The sequence below is a fragment of the Oncorhynchus keta genome, unplaced genomic scaffold, assembly GCF_023373465.1.
Source record: "Oncorhynchus keta strain PuntledgeMale-10-30-2019 unplaced genomic scaffold, Oket_V2 Un_scaffold_20464_pilon_pilon, whole genome shotgun sequence".
NCBI classification, from domain to species: domain Eukaryota; kingdom Metazoa; phylum Chordata; class Actinopteri; order Salmoniformes; family Salmonidae; genus Oncorhynchus; species Oncorhynchus keta.
The window spans coordinates 546075-573991 of record NW_026290858.1 but is presented as its reverse complement, the minus strand read 5'-3'; the positions used below and the strand labels follow the sequence as shown (position 1 = coordinate 573991).

At 41.4% G+C, this 27917-nt stretch overlaps 1 protein-coding gene across 1 annotated transcript; it reads left to right on the top strand.

The window, feature by feature from the left end:
- Positions 1 to 4337: 4337 nt before the first annotated feature.
- LOC118381566 (B-cell receptor CD22) lies at positions 4338 to 27648 on the top strand. Its single transcript, XM_052515071.1, has 8 exons — positions 4338 to 4517; positions 4869 to 4916; positions 8680 to 8721; positions 15607 to 15870; positions 17805 to 18068; positions 19025 to 19291; positions 24662 to 24931; positions 26822 to 27648. The coding sequence occupies exons 1-8, from the start codon at positions 4403 to 4405 to the stop codon at positions 27127 to 27129; spliced, it is 1578 nt and encodes a 525-aa protein (XP_052371031.1). The 5' UTR covers positions 4338 to 4402; the 3' UTR covers positions 27130 to 27648.
- Positions 27649 to 27917: the final 269 nt, after the last annotated feature.

The following is a 27917-nucleotide window of genomic DNA, read 5'->3' as shown; positions in this document are numbered from 1 at the left end:
GACACTGATCTCTTGGCTACATAGCTGACGCACGCTGGACTGTCCATTAATCACGGTACCCCATTCTGCTTGTTTGTTTTATCTGTCGGCCCAGTTGCCTAGTCAACGCCATTTTACCTGCTGTTTGTTGTGCTAGCTGATTAGCCTCGCCTACTGTTTTTAGCTAGCTTTCCCAATTCAACACCTGTGATTACTGTATGCCTCGCTGTATGTCTCTCCCAAATGTCAATATGCCTTGTATACTGTTGTTCAGGTTAGTTATCATTGTTTTAGTTTACAATGGAGCCCCTAGATCCACTCTGCATACCCCTGTTACCTCCAATGTCCCACCTCCCACACATGCGGTGACCTCACCCATTACAACCAGCATGTCCAGAGATACAACCTCTCTCATCATCACCCAGTGCCTGGGCTTACCTCCGCTGTACCCGCACCCCACCATACCCCTGTCTGCGCATTATGCCCTGAATATATTCTACCATGCCCAGAAACCTGCTCCTCTTATCCTCTGCCCCCAACGCTCTAGGCGACCAGTTTTGATAGCCTTTAGCCGCACCCTCATACTACTCCTTCTCTGTTCCGCGGGTGATGTGGAGGTAAACCCAGGCCCTGCATGTCCCCAGGTACCCTCATTTGTTGACTTCTGTGATCGAAAAAGTCTTGGTTTTATGCATGTCAACATCAGAAGCCTCCTCCCTAAGTTTGTTTTACTCACTGCATTAGCACACTCTGCTAACCCTGATGTCCTTGCCGTTTCTGAATCCTGGCTCAGGAAGGCCACCAAAAATTCAGAGATTTCCATACCCAACTATAACATCTTCCGTCAAGATAGAACTGCCAAAGGGGGCGGAGTCGCAGTCTACTGCAGAGATAGCCTGCAAAGTAATGTCATACTTTCCAGGTCCATACCCAAACAGTTTGAACTAATAATTTTGAAAATTACTCTCTCCAGAAACAAGTCTCTCACTGTTGCCGCCTGCTACCGACCCCCGTCAGCTCCCAGCTGTGCCCTGGACACCATTTGTGAATTGATCGCCCCCCCATCTAGCTTCAGAGTTTGTTCTGTTAGGTGACCTAAACTGGGATATGCTTAACACCCCGGCAGTCCTACAATCTAAGCTAGATGCCCTCAATCTCACGCAAATCATCAAGGAACCCACCAGGTACAACCCTAACTCTGTAAACAAGGGCACCCTCATAGACGTCATCCTGACCAACTGGCCCTCCAAATATACCTCCGCTGTCTTCAACCAGGATCTCAGCGATCACTGCCTCATCGCCTGTATCCGCCACGGAGCCGCAGTCAAACGACCACCCTCATCACACTGTCAAACGCTCCCTAAAACACTTCTGTGAGCAGGCCTTTTTAATCGACCTGGCCCGTGTATCCTGGAAGGACATTGACCTCATCCCGTCAGTTGAGGATGCCTGGTCATTCTTTAAAAGTAACTTCCTCACCATTTTGGATAAGCATGCTCCGTTCAAAAATGCAGAACCAAGAACAGATACAGCCCTTGGTTCACTCCAGACCTGACTGCCCTCGACCAGCACAAAAACATCCTGTGGCGGACTGCAATAGCATCGAATAGCCCCCGTGATATGCAACTGTTCAGGGAAGTCAGGAACCAATACACGCAGTCAGTCAGGAAAGCTAAGGCCAGCTTCTTCAGGCAAAAGTTTGCATCCTGTAGCTCCAACTCCAAAACGTTCTGGGACACTGTGAAGTCCATGGAGAACAAGAGCACCTCCTCCCAGCTGCCCACTGCACTGAGGCTAGGAAACACGGTCTCCACCGATAAATCCATGATTATCGAAAACTTCAATAAGCACTTCTCAACGGCTGGCCATGCCTTCCGCCTGGCTACTCCAACCTCGGCCAACAGCTCCGCCCCCGTAGTTCCTCACCCAAGCCTCTCCAGGTTCTCCTTTACCCAAATCCAGATAGCAGATGTTCTGAAAGAGCTGCAAAACCTGGACCCGTACAAATCAGCTGGGCTTGACAATCTGGACCCGCTATTTCTGAAACTATCTGCCGCCATTGTCGCAACCCCTATTACCAGCCTGTTCAACCTCTCTTTCATATCGTCTGAGGTCCCCAAGGATTGAAAGCTGCCGCAGTCATCCCCCTCTTCAAAGGAGGAGACACCCTGGACCCAAACTGCTATAGACCTATATCCATCCTGCCCTGCCTATCTAAGGTCTTCGAAAGCCAAGTCAACAAACAGGTCACTGACCATCTCGAATCCCACCGTACCTTCTCCGCTGTGCAATCTGGTTTCCGAGCCGGTCACGGGTGCACCTCAGCCACACTCAAGGTACTAAATGATATCATAACCGCCATCGATAAAAGACAGTACTGTGCAGCCGTCTTCATCGACCTCGCCAAGGCTTTCGACTCTGTCAATCACCAAATTCTTATCGGCAGACTCAACAGCCTCGGTTTTTCGGATGACTGCCTTGCCTGGTTCACCAATTACTTTGCAGACAGAGTTCAGTGTGTCAAATCAGAGGGCATGCTGTACTGTCCTCTGGCAGTCTCTATGGGGGTGCCACAGGGTTCAATTCTCGGGCCGACTCTTTTCTCTGTATATATCAATGATGTTGCTCTTGCTGCGTGCGATTCCCTGATCCACCTCTACGCAGACGACACCATTCTATATACTTTCGGCCCGTCATTGGACACTGTGCTATCAAACCTCCAAACGAGCTTCAATGCCATACAGCACTCCTTCCGTGGCCTCCAACTGCTGTTAAACGCGAGTAAAACCAAATGCATGCTTTTCAACCGATCGCTGCCTGCACCCGCATGCCCGACTAGCATCACCACCCTGGATGGTTCCAACCTTAAATATGTGGACATCTATAAGTACCTAGGTGTCTGGCTAGACTGCAAACTCTCCTTCCAGACTCACATCAAACATCTCCAATCAAAAATCAAATCCAGAGTCGGCTTTCTATTCCGCAACAAAGCCTCCTTCACTCACGCTGCCAAGCTTACCCTAGTAAAACTGACTATCCTACCCATCCTCGACTTCGGCGATGTCATCTACAAAATGGCTTCCAACACTCTACTCAGCAAACTGGATGCAGTCTATCACAGTGCCATCCGTTTTGTCACTAAAGCACCTTATACCACCCACCACTGCGACTTGTATGCTCTAGTCGGCTGGCCCTCACTACATATTCGTCGCCAGACCCACTGGCTCCAGGTCATTTACAAGTCCATGCTAGGTAAAGCTCCGCCTTATCTCAGTTCACTGGTCACGATGGCAACACCCATCCGTAGCACGCGCTCCAGCAGGTGTATCTCACTGATCATCCCTAAAGCCAACACCTCATTTGGCCGCCTTTCGTTCCAGTACTCTGCTGCCTGTGACTGGAACGAATTGCAAAATCGCTGAAGTTGGAGACTTTTATCTCCTCACCAACTTCAAACATCAGCTATCCGAGCAGCTAACCGATCGCTGCAGCTGTACATAGTCTATAGGTAAATAGCTCACCCTTTTTCACCTACCTCATTCCCATACTGTTTTTATACTGTTTTTATTTATTTACTTTTCTGCTCTTTTGCACACCAATATCTCTACCTGTACATGCCCATCTGATCATTTATCACTCCAGTGTTAATCTGCAAAATTGTATTATTCGCCTACCTCCTCATGCCTTTTGCACACATTGTATATAGACTGCCCATTTTTTTCTACTGTGTTATTGACTTGTTAATTGTTTACTCCATGTGTAACTCTGTGTTGTCTGTTCACACTGCTATGCTTTATCTTGGCCAGGTCGCAGTTGCAAATGAGAACTTGTTCTCAACTAGCCTACCTGGTTAAATAAAGGTGAAATAAAAAATAAAAATAAAAATAAAAATATTGCAGCTTTAAAGGGATAATTAAGGTAAATGTACTGAAAACCCTATTGAATGAAAACTCCATGAGACAATCTGTTGGCCAGCAAGTGGGAGTGTTTTCAGCGGTGTAGGTAAATGTATTCAGCGCGAGCAAATGGAACCATGTCTGCAAATGTCTGTTAAAATGCCCTCAACTACTGAGAAGTGGGTAGAAAAGGATTTTTGTAAGAAAGGCATTTTTAATGTCCTAAATCAGATTCGTGCCCTTTGTGATTTGTATGCTATTATCATGCTTAAATTCAAGGTCAGAATACGGGTAGAGAGAAATGCGCATAAAACAAAGAGTGAATTTACGTTTCATTGACGTGCACATAACACGGGTTGAAATTCCCCCGTTTTTAGTAGCTGAGATAATTGTATTGAACAGCCAGCAGATGTAGCCCTCGGTCTATTCCTTTTCCATTTATTTGAACGCTATTGATGGATACTAATGATGTAAGTTTTGTCTGTATTCGTGCTTGACGACGGGACCACTCCGCGTCTGGGTGAAGAATGAGAAGGACCACCATTTCCATCAGAGGAATTATCATTAGGACAATCGTTGAGTTTTTACATTTTTTTGTGTGTTTTAAAAAAAACATTTCTAGGTGTTGGAAACTTTTACATGGTAGGTTGATTTATTGTGTACTTACAATAAATCAGTGTGACAAAAACAACAATGAATGGTTGAACATGTATGGATGTTATAGGAACTTATATTATTTAGTTTAAACTTTTTTTTGATGTGATAATTATTATTTATTTGTTTTACAATGATGACTAATTGTGCCTTTTTGATGGTCATGTAGTGAGAGTGTCTGCTGATTATATCGTTGTGTGTGTGTGTGTGTGTGTGGTGTGTGTGTGTGTGTGTGTGTGTGTGTGTGTGTGTGTGTGTGTGTGTGTGTGTGTGTGTGTGTGTGTGTGTGTGTGTGGTGTGTGTGTGTGTGTGTGTGTGTGTGTGTCTCACCCCGGGCAGAGATGAAAGGCGCAGAGAGACTCATCTTTCTGGGCTGGCTGCTGACAGGTTTTTATTTCATTTGCTACATTTCTTTCTAATATATGTTCAGGTCAAGTTTGAGAAGGAAGAATTTTTCCATTTTTAGAGGAATTCAAAAATGATCAATTTGTCAATAAACGTAGGTTATGATGTGATATGTATTCCTTCAGTGTCAGTATTGTATTGGGTTGTTGAACCCAGCCCTGGCAACAGAGACCACTAACTCAGTTCTGTTGAACCCAGCCCTGGGAACAGAGACCACTAACTCAGTTCTGTTGAACCCAGCCCTGGGAACAGAGACCACTAACTCAGTCCTGTTGAACCCAGCCCTGGGAACAGAGACCACTAACTCAGTTCTGTTGAACCCAGCCCTGGCAACAGAGACCACTAACTCAGTTCTGTTGAACCCAGCCCTGGCAACAGAGACCACTAACTCAGTTCTGTTGAACCCAGCCCTGGGAACAGAGACCACTAACTCAGTCCTGTTGAACCCAGCCCTGGGAACAGAGACCACTAACTCAGTCCTGTTGAACCCAGCCCTGGGAACAGAGACCACTAACTCAGTTCTGTTGAACCCAGCCTTGGGAACAGAGACCACTAACTCAGTCCTGTTGAACCCAGCCCTGGGAACAGAGACCACTAACTCAGTCCTGTTGAACCCAGCCCTGGGAACAGAGACCACTAACTCAGTTCTGTTGAACCCAGCCCTGGCAACAGAGACCACTAACTCAGTTCTGTTGAACCCAGCCCTGGGAACAGAGACCACTAACTCAGTCCTGTTGAACCCAGCCCTGGGAACAGAGACCACTAACTCAGTCCTGTTGAACCCAGCCCTGGGAACAGAGACCACTAACTCAGTTCTGTTGAACCCAGCCTTGGGAACAGAGACCACTAACTCAGTCCTGTTGAACCCAGCCCTGGGAACAGAGACCACTAACTCAGTCCTGTTGAACCCAGCCCTGGGAACAGAGACCACTAACTCAGTTCTGTTGAACCAAGCCCTGGGAACAGAGACCACTAACTCAGTTCTGTTGAACCCAGCCCTGGGAACAGAGACCACTAACTCAGTCCTGTTGAACCCAGCCCTGGGAACAGAGACCACTAACTCAGTCCTGTTGAACCCAGCCCTGGCAACAGAGACCACTAACTCAGTTCTGTTGAACCCAGCCCTGGCAACAGAGACCACTAACTCAGTTCTGTTGAACCCAGCCTTGGGAACAGAGACCACTAACTCAGTCCTGTTGAACCCAGCCCTGGGAACAGAGACCACTAACTCAGTCCTGTTGAACCCAGCCCTGGGAACAGAGACCACTAACTCAGTTCCCCAGCCCTGGGAACAGAGACCACTAACTCAGAACCCAGCCCTGGGAACAGAGACCACTAACTCAGTTCTGTTGAACCCAGCCCTGGGAACAGAGACCACTAACTCAGTTGAACCCAGCCCTGGGAACAGAGACCACTAACTCAGTTCTGTTGAACCCAGCCTTGGGAACAGAGACCACTAACTCAGTCCTGTTGAACCCAGCCCTGGGAACAGAGACCACTAACTCAGTCCTGTTGGGAACAGCCAGCTCCTGGGAACCCAGCCCTGGGAACAGAGATCACTAACTCAGTTCTGTTGAACCCAGCCCTGGGAACAGAGACCACTAACTCAGTCCTGTTGAACACAGCCCTGGGAACAGAGACCACTAACTCAGTCCTGTTGAACCCAGCCCTGGGAACAGAGACCACTAACTCAGTCCTGTTGAACCCAGCCCTGGGAACAGAGACCACTAACTCAGTCCTGTTGAACCCAGCCCTGGGAACAGAGACCACTAACTCAGTCCTGTTGAAGCCAGCCCTGGGAACAGAGACCACTAACTCAGTTCTGTTGAACCCAGCCCTGGGAACAGAGACCACTAACTCAGTCCTGTTGAAGCCAGCCCTGGGAACAGAGACCACTAACTCAGTTCTGTTGAACCCAGCCCTGGGAACAGAGACCACTAACTCAGTTCCCAGCCCTGGGAACAGAGACCACTAACTCAGTTCTTGAACCCAGCCCTGGGAACAGAGACCACTAACTCAGTTCTGTTGAACCCAGCCCTGGGAACAGAGACCACTAACTCAGTTCTGTTGAACCCAGCCCTGGGAACAGAGACCACTAACTCAGTTCTGTTGAACCCAGCCCTGGGAACAGAGACCACTAACTCAGTTCTGTTGAACCCAGCCCTGAGAACAGAGACCACTAACTCAGTTCTGTTGAACCCAGCCCTGGGAACAGAGACCACTAACTCAGTTATGTTGAACCCAGCCCTGGGAACAGAGACCACTAACTCAGTTCTGTTGAACCCAGCCCTGAGAACAGAGACCACTAACTCAGTCCTGTTGAACCCAGCCCTTGGAACAGAGACCACTAACTCAGTCCTGTTGAACCCAGCCCTGGGAACAGAGACCACTAACTCAGTTCTGTTGAACCCAGCCCTGGGAACAGAGACCACTAACTCAGTTCTGTTGAACCCAGCCCTGGGAACAGAGACCACTAACTCAGTTCTGTTGAACCCAGCCCTGGGAACAGAGACCACTAACTCAGTTCTGTTGAACCCAGCCCTGGGAACAGAGACCACTAACTCAGTTCTGTTGAACCCAGCCCTGGGAACAGAGACCACTAACTCAGTTCTGTTGAACCCAGCCCTGGGAACAGAGACCACTAACTCAGTTCTGTTGAACCCAGCCCTGGGAACAGAGACCACTAACTCAGTTCTGTTGAACCCAGCCCTGGGAACAGAGACCACTAACTCAGTTCTGTTGAACCCAGCCCTGAGAACAGAGACCACTAACTCAGTTCTGTTGAACCCAGCCCTGGGAACAGAGACCACTAACTCAGTTATGTTGAACCCAGCCCTGGGAACAGAGACCACTAACTCAGTTCTGTTGAACCCAGCCCTGAGAACAGAGACCACTAACTCAGTCCTGTTGAACCCAGCCCTGGAACAGAGACCACTAACTCAGTCCTGTTGAACCCAGCCCTGGGAACAGAGACCACTAACTCAGTTCTGTTGAACCCAGCCCTGGGAACAGAGACCACTAACTCAGTTCTGTTGAACCCAGCCCTGGGAACAGAGACCACTAACTCAGTTCTGTTGAACCCAGCCCTGGGAACAGAGACCACTAACTCAGTTCTGTTGAACCCAGCCCTGGGAACAGAGACCACTAACTCAGTTCTGTTGAACCCAGCCCTGGGAACAGAGACCACTAACTCAGTTCTGTTGAACCCAGCCCTGGGAACAGAGACCACTAACTCAGTTCTGTTGAACCCAGCCCTGGGAACAGAGACCACTAACTCAGTTCCATAAAAACTGCTGTTTTGCCTGTTTCCTCCCAGTCACAACGTAATCAATTTCTTGGAATTTAGCTTGAAATGAAAACATCCTGTCAGATCACTAAGAGCAGTGGGCAGGTCCAGGACATTTCAGGGGCCATATTTCTAAAGCGATTCGGAGTAGGACTGCTTATCTAGGATCAGTTTAGCCTTTTAGATCAGAATAAATCAATAAAGATGACATTAACAGGAGGAACCTAATCCTAGATGAGCATTTATTTATAAATACAGCCCCAGATTATGTCAAATGTAATGGTCAATGGTCTATGGTCTATGGTCAAGCAGTTTAATAATTATAAACTGTTAATCTTTTTACTAACTTAGTAGTTTGTTGTCCAAGCCATCTATCCAGCAGGGTTGGGGTCAAATAGAAATGGAATTGACCCCAAACCCTGCTGTCCGGTCCTGATAGTGAACTGCTGTGTGTTTCAGGTACCCTGTGTCATGGTGGGGTGGAAGGAACGGTCTGCACCAGTGAGTATTCAGATCAGTGTATTCCAAACAGTGGGTCAGAACTACTTCACTGGTGGGGTGTGGCTAAAGACTAGATTTATGAGGGTTCTGAGGGTTCTTCATTAGACTGATAGAACCAGAGGCTTCTTAATTACACTGATGGAGCCAGAGGGTTCTTCATTACACTGCTAGATCCAGAGGGTTCTTCATTACACTGATAGAACCAGAGGGTTCTTCATTACACTGCTAGATCCAGAGGGTTCTTCATTACACTGATAGAACCAGAGGGTTCTTCATTACACTGATAGATCCAGAGGGTTCTTCATTACACTATAAGAAAAACAATCCCAGTTACTGATTGCAGTGGAAATATGGTAAATATACAAAACATTGCTGCATTTTTAAGGAATTATTACTGTTAAGGACAGTATGTTGCTGTATTCTGATGACTTACTGTATTCTGATGATTTACTGTATTCTGATTACTTAATGTATTCTGATTACTTCCTGTATTCTGATTACTTCCTGTATTCTGATTACTTCCTGTATTCTGATTACTTCCTGTATTCTGATTACTTACTGTATTCTGATTACTTCCTGTATTCTGATTACTTACTGTATTCTGATTACTTCCTGTATTCTGATTACTTCCTGTATTCTGATTACTTCCTGTATTCTGATTACTTACTGTATTCTGATTACTTAATGTATTCTGATTACTTCCTGTATTCTGATTACTTCCTGTATTCTTATTACTTCCTGTATTCTGATGATTTACTGTATTCTGATTACTTCCTGTATTCTGATGACTTACTGTATTCTGATGACTTACTGTATTCTGATTACTTACTGTATTCTGATTACTTGGGAGTCAATCTCACTGGGACTTTGAACTCACAACCTCTTTGTTGCCAGTGAACTGAATTTCCCGCTACACCACCGGCTCTGCGGGTATGATGACGATTGAGAAAGATCGTTAAAAGATTAAAAACAATAGACAATCTGTCATTTGTCCCTATGGGGGAACCTTTTTGAGTTCCAGGTACAACCCTTTTTTGGTTTATAATCCTCTCATGAAGAACCCTCTGGTTCCATGTAGCATACGTTACAGCCTTATTCTAAAATGGATGAAATTATAATGTCCCCCCCCCTCATCTAATAACCCATAATGACTAAGCAAAAACAGGCGGTTTAAAATTAAAAACAGAAATTCCTTATTTACTTAAGTATTCAGACCCTTTGCTATGAAGCTCCAAATTCAGCTCAAGTGCATCTTGTTTCCATTGATCATCCTTGAGATTCTGGCAGCATTGAAGGTCCCCAAGAACACAGTAGCTTCCATCATTCTTAAATGGAAGAAGTTTGGAACCGACTCTTCCTAGAGCTGGCCGCCCGGCCAAACTGAGCAACCGGGGGAGAAGGGCCTTGGTCAGGGAGATGACCAAGAACCCGATGGTCACTCTTACAGATCTCCAGAGTTCCTCTTTGAAGATGGGAGAATCTTCCAGAAGGACAACCATCTCTGCAGCACTACACCAATCAGGACTTTATGATAAGAGTGGCCAGACGGAAGCCACTCCTCAGTAAAAGGCACATGACAAGGCACTTGGAGTTTGCCAAAAGGCACCAGACCACAATAAACAAGATTCTCTGGTCTGATGAAACCAAGATTGAACTCTTTGGCCTGAACGCCAAGCATCACATCTGGAGGAAACCTTGCACCATCCCTACGGTGAAGCATGGTGGTGGCAGCATCACGTCTGGAGGAAACCTTGCACCATCCCTACAGGTGAAGCATGGTGGTGGCAGCATCACGTCTGGAGGAAACCTTGCACCATCCCTACGGTGAAGCATGGTGGTGGCAGCATCACGTCTGGAGGAAACCTTGAACCATCCCTACGGTGAAGCATGGTGGTGGCAGCATCACGTCTGGAGGAATCTTTTCACCATCCCTACGGTGAAGCATGGTGGTCGCAGCATCACGTCTGGAGGAAACTTTGCACCATCCCTACGGTGAAGCATGGTGGTGGCAGTTCTGAATGCTCCGTACATATATGATACTTTAGATGCATTTATGGTTGTTAGGTAACTCACATGCTAATGGTCAGTGCCTTCATGGGTAAAGATGTAGTATAATGGGACATTTTCTACCCAATATATTCAATGTAAGGAACAATCATTTCTGAACCTTGAAATGTGGGTGGGGCAATGTGCTGGCGGAGAGATTATTAGCATATTTGGGGGAATGGTCTAAAATATGTTGTATTTGTGCCAGATGTTACGTGAAGTGTTGGGGCCTATTAGCATATTTGGGGGCGTGGTCTAAAAGATGTTGTATTCGTGTCAGATGTTACTGGAAGTGTTGGGGCTTATTAGCATATTTGGGGGCATGGTCTAAAATATGTTGTATTTGTGCCAGATGTTACTGGAAGTGTTGCATAATTTAAGTAAAGGTTGATTTTTTTTTATGACTTCCTCACACTCCCTTAGGGCATGGTGAAATTATTAGTTACACTTTGGATGGTGTATCAATACACCCAGTCACTACAAAAATACAGGCGTCCTTCCAAACTCGGTCGCAGGAGAGGAAGGAAACCACTCAGGGATTTCCATTCTGTACAGGCTTCCGTCTTTTCACTCTGTCATTTAGGTTAGTTTTGGGGAGTAACTATAATGTTGTTGATCCATCCTCAGTTCTCTCCTATCACAGCCATTAAACTCTGTCATTTAGGTTAGTATTGAGGAGTAACTACAATGTTGTTGATCCATCCTCAGTGTTCTCCTATCACAGCCATTAAACTTTGTCATTTAGGTTAGTATTGTGGAGTAACTCCAATGTTGTTGATCCATCCTCTGTTTTCTATCACAACCATTAAACTCTTTAACTGTTTTAAAGTCACCATTGATCTCATCGTGAAATCCCTGAGCAGTTTCCTCAAAGGGATATTCAATGTCTTGCTTTTTTTTCTAATTTTGACCCATCTACCAATAGGTGCCCTTCTTTGCGAGTCATTGGAAAACCTCCCTGGTCTTTGTGGTTGAATCTCTGTTTGAAATTCACTGCTCGACTGAGGGACCTGACAGATAATTGCATGTGTTGGGGGGTGCAGTGATGGGGAAGTCCTTTAAAAATCACGTTGAACACTATAATTTCCACACGGAGTGTTAAGCACATTTTCCCTACTGAACTTATGTAGGGATTACCATAACAAAATGGTTTGAATCATTATTGACTCAAGACATTTCAGCTTTCCATTTGTAATACTTATAAAAAAAATAAAAATTATCCATAAGAGTATATTTCCCTTGTGACATTCTGGTGTATTGTGGGTAGGCCAATGACACAGCGTCTCAATTTAATTCATTTTATATTCAGGCTGCAACATTCAGGCCCCTCCTCTCCCCTCATTCATCCCTCCTCCTCTCCCCTCATTCATCCCTCCTCCTCTCCCCTCATTCATCCCTCCTCCTCTCCCCTCATTCATCCTCCTCCTCTCCCCTCATTCATCCCTCCTCCTCTCCCCTCATTCATCCCCCTCCTCTCCCCTCATTCATCCCTCCTCCTCTCCCTCATTCATCCCCTCCTCTCCCTCATTCATCCCTCCTCCTCTCCCCTCATTCATCCCTCCTCCTCCTCTCCCCTCATTCATCCTCCTCCTCTCCCCTCATTCATCCCTCCTCTCCCCTCATTCATCCTCCTCCTCCCTCCCCCTCATTCATCCCTCCTCTCCCCTCATTCATCCCCTCCTCTCCCCTCATTCATCCCTCCCCTCTCCCCTCTCATTCATCCTCCTCCTCTCCCCTCATTCATCCCTCCTCCTCTCCCCTCATTCATCCCTCCTCCCTCTCCCCCTCCTTCATCCCCCTCCTCTCCCCTCATTCCTCCTCCTCCTCTCCCCTCATTCATCCTCCTCCTCTCCCCTCATTCATCCCCCCTCCCCTCCCCTCATTCATCCCTCCTCCTCTCCCCTCATTCATCCCTCCTCCTCTCCCCTCATTCATCCTCCTCCTCTCCCCTCATTCATCCTCCCCCCCTCATTCATCCCCCTCCTCTCCCCTCATTCATCCCTCCTCCTCTCCCCTCATTCATCCCCCTCCTCTCCCCTCATTCATCCCCCCTCCTCCCCTCATTCATCCTCCTCCTCTCCCCTCATTCATCCCTCCTCCTCTCCCTCCCTCATTCATCCCTCCTCCTCTCCCCTCATTCATCCCTCCTCCTCTCCCCTCATTCATCCTCCTCCTCTCCCCTCATTCATCCCTCCTCTCCCCTCATTCATCCCCCTCCTCTCCCCTCATTCATCCTCCTCCTCTCCCCTCATTCATCCCTCCTCCTCTCCCCTCATTCATCCCTCCTCCTCTCCCCTCATTCATCCCTCCTCCTCTCCCCTCATTCCCTCCTCCCTCATTCATCCCTCCTCCTCTCCCCTCATTCATCCCCCTCCTCTCCCCTCATTCATCCCTCCTCCTCTCCCTCATTCATCCCTCCTCCTCTCCCCTCATTCATCCTCCTCCTCTCCCCCTCCTCTTCATTCCCCCCTCCTCCCCCTCATTCATCCTCCTCCTCTCCCTCATTCATCCCCCTCCTCTCCCCTCATTCATCCCCTCATTCATCCCCCTCTCCCCTCATCCCCTCCTCTCCCCTCATTCATCCCCTCCTCTCCCCTCATTCATCCCTCCTCCTCTCCCCTCATTCATCCTCCTCCTCTCCCCTCATTCATCCTCCTCCTCTCCCCTCATTCATCCCTCCTCCTCTCCCCTCATTCATCCTCCTCCTCTCCCCTCATTCATCCCTCCTCCTCTCCCCTCATTCATCCTCCTCCTCTCCCCTCATTCATCCTCCTCTCATTCATCCCTCCTCCTCTCCCCTCCCCCTCCTCCTCTCCTCATTCATCCCCCTCCTCTCCCCTCATTCATCCCCCTCCTCTCCCCTCATTCATCCCTCCTCCTCTCCTCATTCATCCCCTCCTCTCCCCTCATTCATCCCCCTCCTCTCCCCTCATTCATCCCCCTCCTCTCCCTCATTCATCCCTCCTCCTCCCTCCCCTCATTCATCCCTCCTCCTCTCCCCTCATTCATCCTCCTCCTCTCCCCTCATTCATCCCTCCTCCTCTCCCCTCATTCATCCCCCTCCTCTCCCCTCATTCATCCCTCCTCCTCTCCCCTCATTCATCCTCCTCCTCTCCCCTCATTCATCCCTCCTCCTCTCCCCTCATTCATCCCCCTCCTCTCCCCTCATTCATCCTCCTCCTCTCCCCTCATTCATCCTCTTCCTCTCCCTCATTCATCCCCCTCCTCTCCCTCATTCATCCCCCTCCTCTCCCCTCATTCATCCCCCTCCTCTCCCTCATTCATCCCCTCCTCCCCCCCTCCTTCATCCCTCCTCCTCTCCCCTCATTCATCCTCCTCCTCTCCTCATTCATCCCCTCCTCTCCCCTCATTCATCCTCCTCCTCTCCCTCATTCATCCCTCCTCCTCTCCTCATTCATCCCTCCTCCTCTCCCCCTCATTCATCCCTCCTCTCCCCTCATTCATCCCCCTCCTCTCCCCTCATTCATCCCCCTCCTCTCCCCTCATTCATCCCTCCTCCTCTCCCCTCATTCATCCCTCCTCCTCTCCCCTCATTCATCCCCCTCCTCTCCCCTCATTCATCCCTCCTCCTCTCCCCTCATTCATCCCTCCTCCTCCCCTCATTCATCCTCCTCCTCTCCCCTCATTCATCCCCTCCTCTCCCCTCATTCATCCCTCCTCCTCTCCCCTCATTCATCCTCCTCCTCTCCCCTCATTCATCCCTCCTCCTCTCCCCTCATTCATCCCTCCTCCTCTCCCCTCATTCATCCCTCCTCCTCTCCCCTCATTCATCCTCCTCCTCTCCCCTCATTCATCCTCCTCCTCTCCCCTCATTCATCCCTCCTCCTCTCATTCATCCCCCTCCTCATCCCCCCTCCTCTCCCCTCATTCATCCTCCTCCTCTCCCTCATTCATCCCTCCTCCTCTCCCCTCATTCATCCTCCTCCTCTCCCCTCATTCATCCTCCTCCTCTCCCTCATTCATCCTCCTCCTCCCCCTCTTCCCCCCTCCTCTCCTCATTCATCCCTCCTCCTCTCCCCTCATTCATCCTCCTCCTCTCCCTCATTCATCCTCCTCCTCTCCCCTCATTCATCCCCTCCTCTCCCCTCATTCATCCCTCCTCCTCTCCCCTCATTCATCCCTCCTCCTCTCCCCTCATTCATCCTCCTCCTCTCCCCTCATTCATCCTCCTCCTCTCCCCTCATTCATCCCCCTCCTCTCCCCCTCATTCATCCCTCCTCCTCTCCCCTCATTCATCCCTCCTCCTCTCCCCTCATTCATCCTCCTCCTCTCCCCTCATTCATCCTCCTCCTCTCCCCTCATTCATCCTCCTCCTCTCCCCTCATTCATCCCCTCCTCTCCCCTCATTCATCCCCTCCTCTCCCCTCATTCATCCCTCCTCCTCTCCCCTCATTCATCCCTCCTCCTCTCCCCTCATTCATCCTCCTCCTCTCCCCTCATTCATCCTCCTCCTCTCCCCTCATTCATCCTCCTCCTCTCCCCTCATTCATCCTCCTCCTCTCCCCTCATTCATCCCCCTCCTCTCCCCTGTAACTATTCCCGAGGTCGTTGCTGTAAATGAGAACGTGTTCCTGGTAAAATAACGGATAAATACAAATAAAAAATATATTTAAAAAAATCACCCTCACCTCTGACCTTTTTTATTGGAGTGTATTCTTAATTAAAAATATATATAATCTGTCAGATCAAACTGTTTTTTTTGTGTTTGTTGCTGTTTTGTTGACATTAATTGGTTCTATTAATTTGTTGACATTAATTGGTTCTATTAATTTGTTGACATGATAAGGTGATCATTTTTATGTTTTGTTTTCCTTCCAGATCCTCCCAGGAACACGTCAGTATCTGTGATTCCCTCTGGCGAAGTGTTAGAGGGCAGCTCAGTGACTCTGACCTGCAGCAGCGATGCCAACCCGCCAGGGATCAGCTACCGCTGGTACTCAGTGAGAGCGGGTGACACCAGATCTACAGGCTATGGGCCGGTCCTGAGGACCAAAATCTGGGCGGACAATACCCACTTCTACTGTGAAGCCCAGAATACGTGTGGAGCACATAATTCAACGATCACTAAAGTAACTGTGTGGTGTAAGTGTAGTGGAGTGTGTTCAAAGAACCAGAGTACAGTAAGCTTGTCTGTGGCCCTCTGTATCTCAGTTGGTAGAGCATAGCACTCCCTCCGTTCAGGGTTGTAGGTTCAGTTCCCGGGGGGACCACCCATATGTTAAATGTATGCACGCATGACTGTAAGTTGCTTTGGCTAAAAGTGTAAATGTCATTTATATTATAAATATCAACAAGGCTTTATGTCTTTTTAAAAATGTAACCTTTATTTAACCAGGAAGGGCTCATCGAGATTTAAAATATTTTTTTCAAGAGCGTCCTGGCCAAGATAGGCAGCACCAAGTCTTTACAAAATTACAGACAAACAACAAGAAAAACTACAAGTAATCTAGTAAAAACCATTGAATTCACAAGAGTATAAAACAGCTAATTAAAGACATTGACAGGTCAGGGAATCAGTCTCAAGATCCTTCATCAGTGATTTAAAAACACCAATCGGGACAAGTTCTTCCAGTTTAAAAGTATTTTGTAAGGTGTTCCAAGACGATGGCGCAGAGGACATAAAAGCCCTTTTACCAAATTCAGTTTGGACGTTTCGAACAGTTAGCAAGTCCTGAGAAACGAAGAGACGACCCACCATATTTCTGAACAATAAAAATGCACAAATAAAAAGGTAGTAAACCCAAAATGGCTTTGTAAATAAAAGTAGACCAGCCAACCCTGGTATACAAAGTGCAGTGGTGCGTAAAGGTGTTGCAGTTTAAAATAAATCTCAAAGTGCCTTGGTAAAGGGTGTCAATTGATCTCAAACACTGAGCGGAAGCATTCATATATAAAATATCCCCATAGTCTAGTAAAGGCATAAATGTAGCTGATACTAGCCTCCTTCTGTCGTCAAAAGAAAAACAGGCCTTATTCCTAAAATGAAATCCCAATTTCATCTTAAATTTTTTTGAAGCTGTTGAATATGCAATTTGAAAGTGAGGCCGTCATCAATAAAATATTCCACGATATTTATATGAGGTTACAGTCTCAATCTCCTTGCCAGGTAATAACAGGTGACAAGTTCAGAGGTCTCTTGCAATAGAAAACACCATTAGTTTAGTTTTGTCAGTATTGAGGATAAGCTATGTTGAACAGTATAAAAAGCAGTTTGCAAGTTCTGGAAAGCTTTTGTAAGAGACGAGGCACAACAGTAAATAACAGTATCATCAGCATAAAAATGAAGTTGCGCATTTTGGACATTGTTGTCTAAATCATTTATATAAATAGTGAATAAGAGAGGACCAAGTACAGAGCCTTGGGGCACACCATTACAGACAGACAATTTAACAGACATGAGCCCATCCAACAGAGTGCACTGAGTTCTATCAGACAGATGGTTAGCAAACCATGCAACTGTATGCTCCAAAAGACCTCCACTCGACAATCTCTGCCTTAGTATAGCATGATCAACTGTATCAAAAGCCTTAGAGAGATCAGTAAAAAGTGAGACACAGTGCTGTTTTTTGTCAAGGGCTTCAGTGATATCATTTAAAACCTTCATGGCTGCTGTAATTGTGCTATGCTTCTTCCTGAAGCCCGATAGGTACATTGATAAAAATAGAATTAGTCAATAAAAACTATTTTAGCTGTTCACTTACAAGGGTTTAGCTCAGTAGACTAATATAGTCTCGAGTCTGTAAAGATACATAAGCCTATATAATACTGGTGTTAAAAAGGCTTTAGCTCAGGAGGCTAATGAAGCCTTGAGTCACACAGGTCACACGGTCCTTCTGTAGCTCAGTTGGTAGAGCATGGCGCTTGTAACGCCAGGGTAGTGGGTTCGATTCCCGGGACCACCCATATGTAGAATGTATGCACACATGACTGTAAGTCGCTTTGGATAAAAGCGTCTGCTAAATGGCATATATATATATACATACAGTATAACATGTGTATTGTCTATTTCCCTCCAGATGGTCCTAAAACCATGTCTGTGTCAGTCACCCCATCTGGACCCGTGTTTGATGGTGCGATGGTGATTCTGACCTGCAGCAGCAATGGCAACCCACCAGTAAGCAGCTTCACCTGGTACAGTGTGAAGGGAGACCAGGCGACACGGCTTGGGGTTGGGACGAGGCTTGAGACCAGTGTGTCTGCAGAAGTCCACCAGTTTTACTGTGAGGGCAGAAACGACCACGGAGGACAGAACTCAACGCTGATAGAAGTGGTTGTACAGTGTATGTATACTGTAGCTACAAGACCAATTCAACCATCGCCAAACATTTTTGGCAGTTATTCAACAATGCTGTTCTTCTTTTTCTTCTTCTTGTTCTTCTTCTTGTTCTTCTTCTTGTTCTTCTTCTTCTTCTTGTTCTTCTTCTTCTTCTTCTTCTTCTTCTTCTTGTTCTTCTTCTTCTTCTTCTTCTTCTTCTTGTTCTTCTTCTTGTTCTTCTTCTTCTTCTTGTTCTTCTTCTTCTTCTTCTTCTTCTTGTTCTTCTTCTTCTTCTTCTTCTTCTTCTTGTTCTTCTTCTTGTTCTTCTTCTTCTTCTTGTTCTTCTTCTTGTTCTTCTTCTTCTTCTTGTTCTTCTTCTTCTTCTTCTTCTTCTTCTTGTTCTTCTTCTTCTTCTTCTTGTTCTTCTTCTTGTTCTTCTTCTTGTTCTTCTTCTTCTTCTTTTTCTTCTTCTTCTTGTTCTTCTTCTTGTTCTTCTTCTTGTTCTTCTTCTTCTTCTTGTTCTTCTTCTTCTTCTTCTTCTTCTTCTTCTTTCTTCTTCTTCTTCTTCTTCTTCTTCTTCTTGTTCTTCTTCTTCTTCTTCTTCTTCTTGTTCTTCTTCTTCTTCTTCTTGTTCTTCTTCTTCTTCTTCTTCTTCTTCTTCTTCTTCTTCTTCTTCTTGTTCTTCTTCTTGTTCTTCTTCTTCTTCTTCTTCTTCTTCTTGTTCTTCTTCTTCTTCTTCTTGTTCTTCTTCTTCTTCTTGTTCTTCTTCTTCTTCTTGTTCTTCAGTTCACTGACCTGCATCAGTGATGCCAACCCACCAGTGTCCAGCTATAACTGGTACTCAGTCGCTTCTTCTTCTTCTTCTTCTTCTTCTTCTTCTTCTTCTTCTTCTTCTTCTTCTTCTTCTTCTTCTTCTTCTTCTTCTTCTTCTTCTTCTTCTTCTTGTTGTGTATTAATGCAGATACCAATCTATCTCTCCAGATCCTCCCAGAAACACGTCAGTATCAGTGAATTCCTCTGGTCCCGTGTTGAAGGGCAGTTCAGTGACTCTGACCTGCATCAGTGATGCCAACCCACCAGTGTCCAGCTATAACTGGTACTCAGTCGACGAGAGCGAAACACGCTGTGTGATAGGAGTTGAACAGACGTACACAGTAGCTAATGTCCATGGTAATACACAGTACTTCTGCGTAGCTAAAAATCAACACGGATCGGACACCTCAACAACGATCCAGCTCGACATTCAGTGTACGTTTTAATATCATAAACATCACGTAATGTGCCCCCAAATGGGACAGGTCCATATTGTTGATGCAAGTCAGTGGTAATGTTTACCAGGCAATGAGTATTTTGGAGGGTCACCCACTTAAATTCTAGATCTGGTAAACCACATTACTTCCATTATCCCATGGATCAACATTTAAATGGCCCTTGTTGGGTCATGGCACAACCATGTCTGGGAACCACTGATTATAAACACAATCTGATAAACACAGGCTAGTAATTCCACAAAGGTCTGTTGTAATGGTGTTAGTAATAGTTATAGTAGGTATAGTAGTTATAGTAGGTATAGTAGTTATAGTAGTTATAATAGTTATAGTAGTTATAGTAGTTATAGTAGTTATAATAGTTATAGTAGTTATAGTAGTTATAGTAGTTATAGTAGTTATAGTAGTTATAGTAGTTATAGTAGTTATAGTAGGTATAATAGTTATAGTAGTTATAGTAGTTATAGTAGTTATAGTAGTTATAGTAGTTATAGTAGTTATAGTAGTTATAGTAGTTATAGTAGTTATAGTAGTTATAGTAGTTATAGTAGTTATAGTAGGTATAATAGTTATAGTAGTTATAGTAGTTATAGTAGTTATAGTAGTTATAGTAGTTATAGCAGTTATAATAGTAGTTATAGTAGTTCTAATAGTAGTTATAGTAATTATAATAGTAGTAGTATATAGTAGTAGTAGTAGTATAATAATAGTTCTAGTAGTTCTAATAGTTCTAATAGTTATAGTAGTTGTTATAGTAGTTCTAATAGTTCTAGTAGTTCTAATAGTTCTAGTAGTTCTAATAGTTCTAGTAGTTATAGTAGTTATAGTAGTTATAGTAGGTATAATAGTTATAGTAGTTATAGTAGTTATAGTAGTTATAGTAGTTATAGTAGTTATAGTAGTTATAATAGTTATAGTAGTTATAGTAGTTATAGTAGTTATAGTAGTTATAGTAGTTATAGTAGTTATAGTAGTTATAGTAGTGGTTGTAGTTATAGTAGGTATAATAGTTATAGTAGTTATAGTAGGTATAATAGTTATAGTAGTTATAGTAGGTATAATAGTTATAGTAGTTATAGTAGGTATAGTAGTTATAGTAGTTATAGTAGGTATAGTAGTTATAGTAGTTATAGTAGGTATAGTAGTTATAGTAGTTATAGTAGTTATAGTAGTTATAGTAGGTATAATAGTTATAGTAGTTATAGTAGTTATAGTAGTTATAGTAGTTATAGTAGTTATAGTAGTTATAGTAGTTATAGTAGTTATAGTAGTTATAGTAGTTATAGTAGTTATAATAGTTATAGTAGTTATAGTAGTTATAGTAGTTATAGTAGTTATAGTAGTAGTTATAGTAGTTATAGTAGGTATAATAGTAATAGTATAGTAGGTATAATAGTTATAATAGTTATTATAATAGTTATAGTAGTTATAGTAGTTATAGTAGTTATAGTAGTTATAGTAGTTATAGTAGTTATAGTAGTTATAGTAGTATAATAGTTATAGTAGTTATAGTAGTTATAGTATTATAGTAGTTATAGTAGTGGTATAATAGTAGTAGTTATAGTAGGTATAATAGTTATAGTAGTTATAATAGTTATAGTAGTTATAGTTTATAGTAGTTATAGTAGTTATAGTAGGTATAATAGTTATAGTAGTTAGTTATAGTAGTTATAGTAGTTATAGTAGTTATAGTAGTTATAGTAGTTATAGTAGTTATAATAGTTATAGTAGTATAATAGTTATAGGTATAATAGTTATAGTATATATAGGTATATAGTTATAGTAGTTATAGTTATAGTAGTATAATAGTTATAGTAGTTATAGTAGTTATAGTAGTTATAGTAGTTATAGTAGGTATAATAGTTATAGTAGTTATAGTAGTTATAGTAGTTATAGTATAATAGTTATAGTAGTTATAGTAGTTATAGTAGTTATAGTTATAATAGTTATAGTAGTTATAGTAGTTATAATAGTTATAGTAGGTATAATAGTTATAGTAGTTATAGTAGGTATAATAGTTATAGTAGTTATAGTAGGTATAGTAGTTATAGTAGTATAGTAGTTATAGTAGTTATAGTAGGTATAATAGTTATAGTAGTTATAGTAGTTATAGTAGTTATAGTAGTTATAGTAGTTATAGTAGTTATAGTAGTTATAGTAGTTATAGTAGTTATAGTAGTTATAGTAGTTATAGTTATAGTATAATAGTTATAGTAGTTATAGTAGTATAATAGTTATAGTATAGTATAATAGTTATAGTAGTTATAGTAGTTATAGTAGTTATAGTAGTTATAGTAGTTATAGTAGTTATAGTAGTTATAGTAGTTATAGTAGTTATAGTAGGTATAATAGTTATAATAGTTATAGTAGTTAGTAGTTATAGTAGTTATAGTATAGTTATAGTAGTTATAGTAGTTATAGTAGTTATAGTATAATAGTTATAATAGTTATAGTAGTTATAGTAGTTATAGTTATAATAGTTATAGTAGTTATAATAGTTATAGTAGTTATAGTAGTTATAGTAGGTATAGTAGTTATAGTATAATTATAGTAGTTATAGTAGTTATAGTAGTTATAGTAGTTATAATAGTTATAGTAGTTATAGTAGTTATAGTAGTTATAGTAGTTATAGTAGTTATAGTAGTTATAGTAGTTATAGTAGTTATAGTTAGTTTATAGTAGGTATAGTTATAGTAGTATAGTAGTTATAGTAGTTATAGTAGTTATAGTATAATAGTTATAGTAGTTATAGTAGTTATAGTATAGTTATAGTAGGTATAATAGTTATAGTAGTTATAGTAGTTATAGTAGTTATAGTAGTTATAGTTATAGTAGTTATAGTAGTTATAGTTATAATAGTTATAGTAGTTATAGTAGTTATAGTAGTTATAGTAGTTATAGTAGTTATAGTATAGTAGGTATAATAGTTATAATAGTTATAGTAGTTATAGTAGTATAATAGTTATAGTAGTTATAGTAGTTATAGTAGTTATAGTAGTTATAGTAGTATATAGTATAGTTATAGTAGTTATAGTAGTTATAGTTATAATAGTATAATAGTTATAGTAGTATATAGTTTATAGTAGTTATAATAGTTATAGTAGTAGTTATAGTAGGTATAATAGTTATAGTAGTTATAGTAGGTATAAGTTATAATAGTTATAGTAGTTATAGTAGTTATAGTAGTTATAGTAGTTATAGTAGTTATAGTAGTTATAGTAGGTATAATAGTTATAGTAGTTATAGTAGTTATAGTAGTATAGTAGTTATAGTAGTTATAGTAGTTATAGTAGGTATAATAGTTATAGTAGTTATAGTAGGTATAATAGTTATAGTAGTTATAGTAGTATAGTAGTTATAATAGTTATAGTAGTAGTATAGTAGTATATAGTAGTTATAGTAGTTATAATAGTTATAGTAGTTATAGTTATAATAGTTATAGTAGTTATAGTAGTTATAGTAGTTATAGTAGTTATAGTAGGTATAGTTATAGTAGTTATAGTAGTATAATAGTTATAGTAGTTATAGTAGTTATAGTAGTTATAGTAGTTATAGTAGTTATAGTAGTTATAGTAGTTATAGTAGTTATAGTAGTTATAGTAGGTATAATAGTAGTTATAGTAGTTATAGTAGTTATAGTAGGTATAATAGTTATAGTAGTTATAGTAGTTATAATAGTTATAGTAGTTATAGTAGTTATAGTAGTTATAGTTATAGTATAGTTATAGTAGGTATAATAGTTATAGTATAGTTATAGTAGTTATAGTAGTTATAGTAGTTATAGTATAGTTATAGTAGTTATAGTAGTTATAGTAGTTATAATAGTTATAGTAGTTATAGTAGTTATAGTAGTTATAGTAGTTATAGTAGGTATAATAGTTATAGTAGTTATAGTAGTTATAGTAGTTATAGTAGTTATAGTAGGTATAGTATAGTTATAGTAGTTATAGTAGTTATAGTAGGTTATAAGGTATAATAGTTATAATAGTTATAGTAGGTATAATAGTTATAGTAGTTATAATAGTTATAGTAGTTATAGTAGTTATAGTTATAGTAGTTATAGTAGTTATAATAGTTATAGTAGTTATAGTAGTTATAGTAGGTATAATAGTTATAGTAGTTATAGTAGTTATAGTAGTTATAGTAGTTATAGTAGTTATAGTAGGTATAATAGTTATAGTAGTTATAGTAGTTATAGTAGTTATAATAGTTATAGTAGTTATAGTAGTTATAATAGTTATAGTAGTTATAGTAGTTATAGTAGTTATAGTAGTTATAGTAGTTATAGTAGTTATAGTAGTTATAGTAGTTATAGTAGTTATAGTATAATAGTTATAGTAGTTATAGTAGGTATAATAGTTATAGTAGTTATAGTAGTTATAGTATAGTAGTTATAGTAGGTATAGTAGTTATAGTAGTTATAGTAGTTATAGTAGGTATAATAGTTATAGTAGTTATAGTAGTTATAGTAGTTATAGTAGTTAGTAGTTAATAGTTATAGTAGTTATAGTAGTTATAGTAGTTATAGTAGGTATAATAGTTATAGTAGTTATAGTAGTTATAGTAGTTATAGTAGTTATAGTAGTTATAGTAGTTATAGTATAGTAGTTATAGTAGTTATAGTAGTTATAATAGTTATAGTAGGTTATAGTAGTTATAGTAGTTATAGTATAGTAGTTATAGTAGTTAATAGTTATAGTATAGTAGTTATAGTAGTTATATAGTAGTTATAATAGTTATAGTAGTATAGTAGTTATATAGTTATAATAGTTATAGTAGTTATAGTAGTTATAGTAGTTATAGTAGGTATAATAGTTATAGTAGTTATAGTAGGTATAGTAGTTATAGTAGTTATAGTAGGTATAGTAGTTATAGTAGGTATAGTAGTTATAGTAGTTATAGTAGGTATAGTAGTTATAGTAGTTATAGTAGTTATAGTAGTTATAGTAGGTATAATAGTTATAGTAGTTATAGTAGGTATAATAGTTATAGTAGTTATAGTAGGTATAGTAGTTATAGTAGTTATAGTAGGTATAGTAGTTATAGTAGTTATAGTAGTTATAGTAGTTATAGTAGTTATAGTAGGTATAATAGTTATAGTAGGTATAATAGTTATAGTAGGTATAGTAGTTATAGTAGTGGTTGTAGTTATAGTAGGTATAATAGTTATAGTAGTTATAGTAGGTATAATAGTTATAGTAGTGGTTGTAGTTATAGTAGTTATAGTAGTTATAGTAGTTATAGTAGTTATAGTAGTTATAATACTTATAGTAGGTATAATAGTTATAGTAGTCGTAGTATCAATTGTTGTGCTTTCAGAGCTGATGGTAATTCTGTCCTTCCCCTCCAGATCCTCCCAGGAACACGTCAGTATCTGTGAGTCCCTCTGATTCTGTGTTAGAGGACAGTTCAGTGACTCTGACCTGCAGCAGCGATGCCAACCCACCAGTGACCAGTTACCGCTGGTACTCAGTGAGAGAGGGGAAGGAGGACTTTGTGGCCTCTGGACAAAAACTAATCCAGGCCACAATGAATGTTATTGACGGAAGAGAATACTACTGTAAAGCCCAGAATCATCATGGAGAGGATCAGTCAGCTACTACAAACGCATCTATGGAGTGTAAGTGAGGTTGCAAAATTCCGTAACTCTCCCAAAATATTCAGTTGTTTTTTTTTCACCTTTCTGGGGCCGAGGGTAGAATTGAGTTGTTTGGATGAATGAGGTGCCCTATGTAAACTGCCTGTTACTCAGCTAGGATATGCATATAATTGGTATTATTTTATAGAAAACACTCCAAAGTTTCCAAAACGGTTAAAATAATGTATGTGAGTATAACAGAACTGATATAGCAGGGCAAAAACCTGAGCAAAATCCATCCAGGAAATGCTATTATTTTGAAATGGCTGTTTTTCCTTTGAAAGCCTACCCACCATACAAAGACGTATGACCCAGTTCACGATCCCTATGGCTTCCACTACATTTGGCCAGTCTTTAGGTATTGTTGCAGGCTTTTACTCTTAAAAATGAGGCAGAAACATGGTATGCTTTCCCCGTAAAGCCTTTTTGAAATCTGACACAGCGGTTGGATTAACAAGAAGTTGATCTTTTAGCCGATGTATAACACCTGTATATTTTATGTATGTTTATTATAGTATTTCTTTTATGTATGTTTATTATGAGAATTTCTGTTTTGTTGTGTTTCAGTTCTGTAGTTATAGTAGGTATAATAGTTATAATAGTTATGAGACAGTAGGTATTACTAACAAACAAAGGTATAATAGTTATAGGTTTTTGATATAAAGAGGGACTTTATCAAACAAAACAAACATTTATTAGTTAACTGGGGTAGTGTGAGTGGTAACCAGTATGAAGATTATCATCATAGTAGGTAAGTGATTAATTTTATTCTATTTCTGACTTGTGTAAGTAGGTCCTCTAATAGTTGGCTGGTTAGTGTTTGTAATAGTAGTTTTGTGGCTGGGTTATAGTAGTCTGTCCTCAGTAGTAATAGTAGTTATAGTGGTATAATAGTTATAGTAGCTTCCAGTAGTTATAGTAGTTATAGTAGCCATAATAGTTATTAGGTATAGTAGTTGCAGTAGCTTTAGTTATAGTAAAAATAGAGGTAGAAACATAATAGTTATGCTAGGTTAATAGTTAAAGCCTATTTTAATAAAGTAGGTATAGTAGTTAGCGGTTGGAGTTAACAAGAATTATAATAGGTATAAAGTTATGTATTACACTAATAGTATGTTTTAGTAGAATTATTATAATAGGAATTTCTGTTTTTTAAGTTTAGTAGGCTAATAGTTATAGTAGTTATAGTGGCTGTTGACCAGGTGTTATAGTAGTGTTACCCTAGTTGGTAGTTATAGTAGTTATAGGGACATTGTTGTAAGTATTGTAACCCTAGATTTTATAGTAGTTTTAGGCTATAGTCAATTATAAATAATAGTTTAGTAGTTAGCAATTAATGAAACATAATAGTTATAGAGTTATAGTTAAGTAGTTATAATAGTTATAGTAGGTATAATAGTTATAATAGTTATAATAGGTATAATAGTTATAATTAGGTAAATAGTTATAGGTAGTTATAGTAGGTATAATAGTTATAGTAGTATAGTAGGCCTATACTGGTTATCTCAGGTATGTAGCTTATAGCTTCCACTACATTTGGCCAGTATTGTTAGTGGCCAGAAGTGTCAATAGGCTATAAAAGCCATAGCAGGCTCAGGGTTGGATTAACAAGTAGAATTAAAGTAATGTATTATAGCAGTCAATGTGCAGGGGATTAGCAGTTTTTCTCCTCCAAAAATCAGAACATTTTGTAGTTATAGTCGGTATAACCCCTAATGTTATTGTTTTAGTAGGATATGCAAACAGTTATAATAGCAATTAATGAAACAGTATGAGTTATCAAAGTTTCATAAACTATAAAATAAGGATGAAGGTCAAACTTGAATAGGAAATGTTAATTCCTCTCCTTGTTCTTCTGTCTCTTCTTTCTAGTTGCTCCTCAGATCTCATCCTCCTCTCGCTGCCTCCACTCCGGATCTCAGGTCAGCTGTACCTGTGACAGCCACGCTAACCCCGCCCCCTTGGTGCAGTGGCGTCTGTCTGGCCGACATGTCAATCATTCCACAGCCACGGCCATCAGGGAGGAGCCTCTGGGCAGAATTGGCCTCAGGAGTACTCTCACCATCCGTCAATCACAAGAAGACACGCCCACTGCACTTTGCCTCAGCTCCAACTCTCAGGGCTCTGCCAGTCTGCAGCTTTGTGTCACCTCCACAGGTAAGACACACCTCCACAGGTAAGAAACACCTCCACAGGTAAGACATACCTCCACAGGTAAGACACACCTCCATAGGTAAGACACACCTCCATAGGTAAGACACACCTCCACAAGTAAGACACACCTCCACAGGTAAGACACACCTCCACAGGTAAGACACACCTCCACAGGTAAGACACACCACAGGTAAGACCCACCTCCACAGGTAAGACACACCTCCATAGGTAAGACACACTTCCATAGGTAAGACACACCTCCACAAGTAAGAGACACCTCCACAGGTAAGACACACCTCCACAGGTAAGACACACCACCACAAGTAAGACACCTCCACAGGTAAGACACCTGGGTAGGTAAAGGGTCAGGTGAGAGATAAATAGGGACAGCTCCAACTGTCAGGACTCTGCCAGGCTGCAACTCTGTGCCACCTCCACAGGTAAGACACACCTGGCTAGGTAAAGGGTCAGGTGAGAGATAAATAGGGACAGCTCCAACTGTCAGGACTCTGCCAGGCTGCAACTCTGTGCCACCTCCACAGGTAAGACACACTGGCTAGGTAAAGGGTCAGGTGAGAGATAAATAGGGACAGCTCCAACTGTCAGGACTCTGCCAGGCTGCAACTCTGTGCCACCTCCACAGGTAAGACACACCTGGGTAGGTAAAGAGAAAGATAGATGGAGACAGCTAACAGAATCCTCTGAGGAAGGATAGCTTAGACAGTTCCATAATAGGTAAGACACACCTGGACAGGTAATGAGAAAGACAGATGGAGCTGAAGTGGAACAGACAGAAACAAGTGAGAGAGAGCTG

What these genes read in the sequence shown, in the direction of transcription:
- LOC118381566 (XM_052515071.1), top strand. Translation starts at nt 4,403, where the DNA reads ATGAGAAGGACCACCATTTCCATCAGAGGAATTATCATTAGGACAATC. An exon ending in TCTGGGCTGGCTGCTGACAG is followed by an intron (nt 4,917 to 8,679) that starts GTTTTTATTTCA and finishes TGTGTGTTTCAG; the next exon opens with GTACCCTGTGTCATGGTGGG. An exon ending in GATAGAAGTGGTTGTACAGT is followed by an intron (nt 18,069 to 19,024) that starts GTATGTATACTG and finishes CTATCTCTCCAG; the next exon opens with ATCCTCCCAGAAACACGTCA.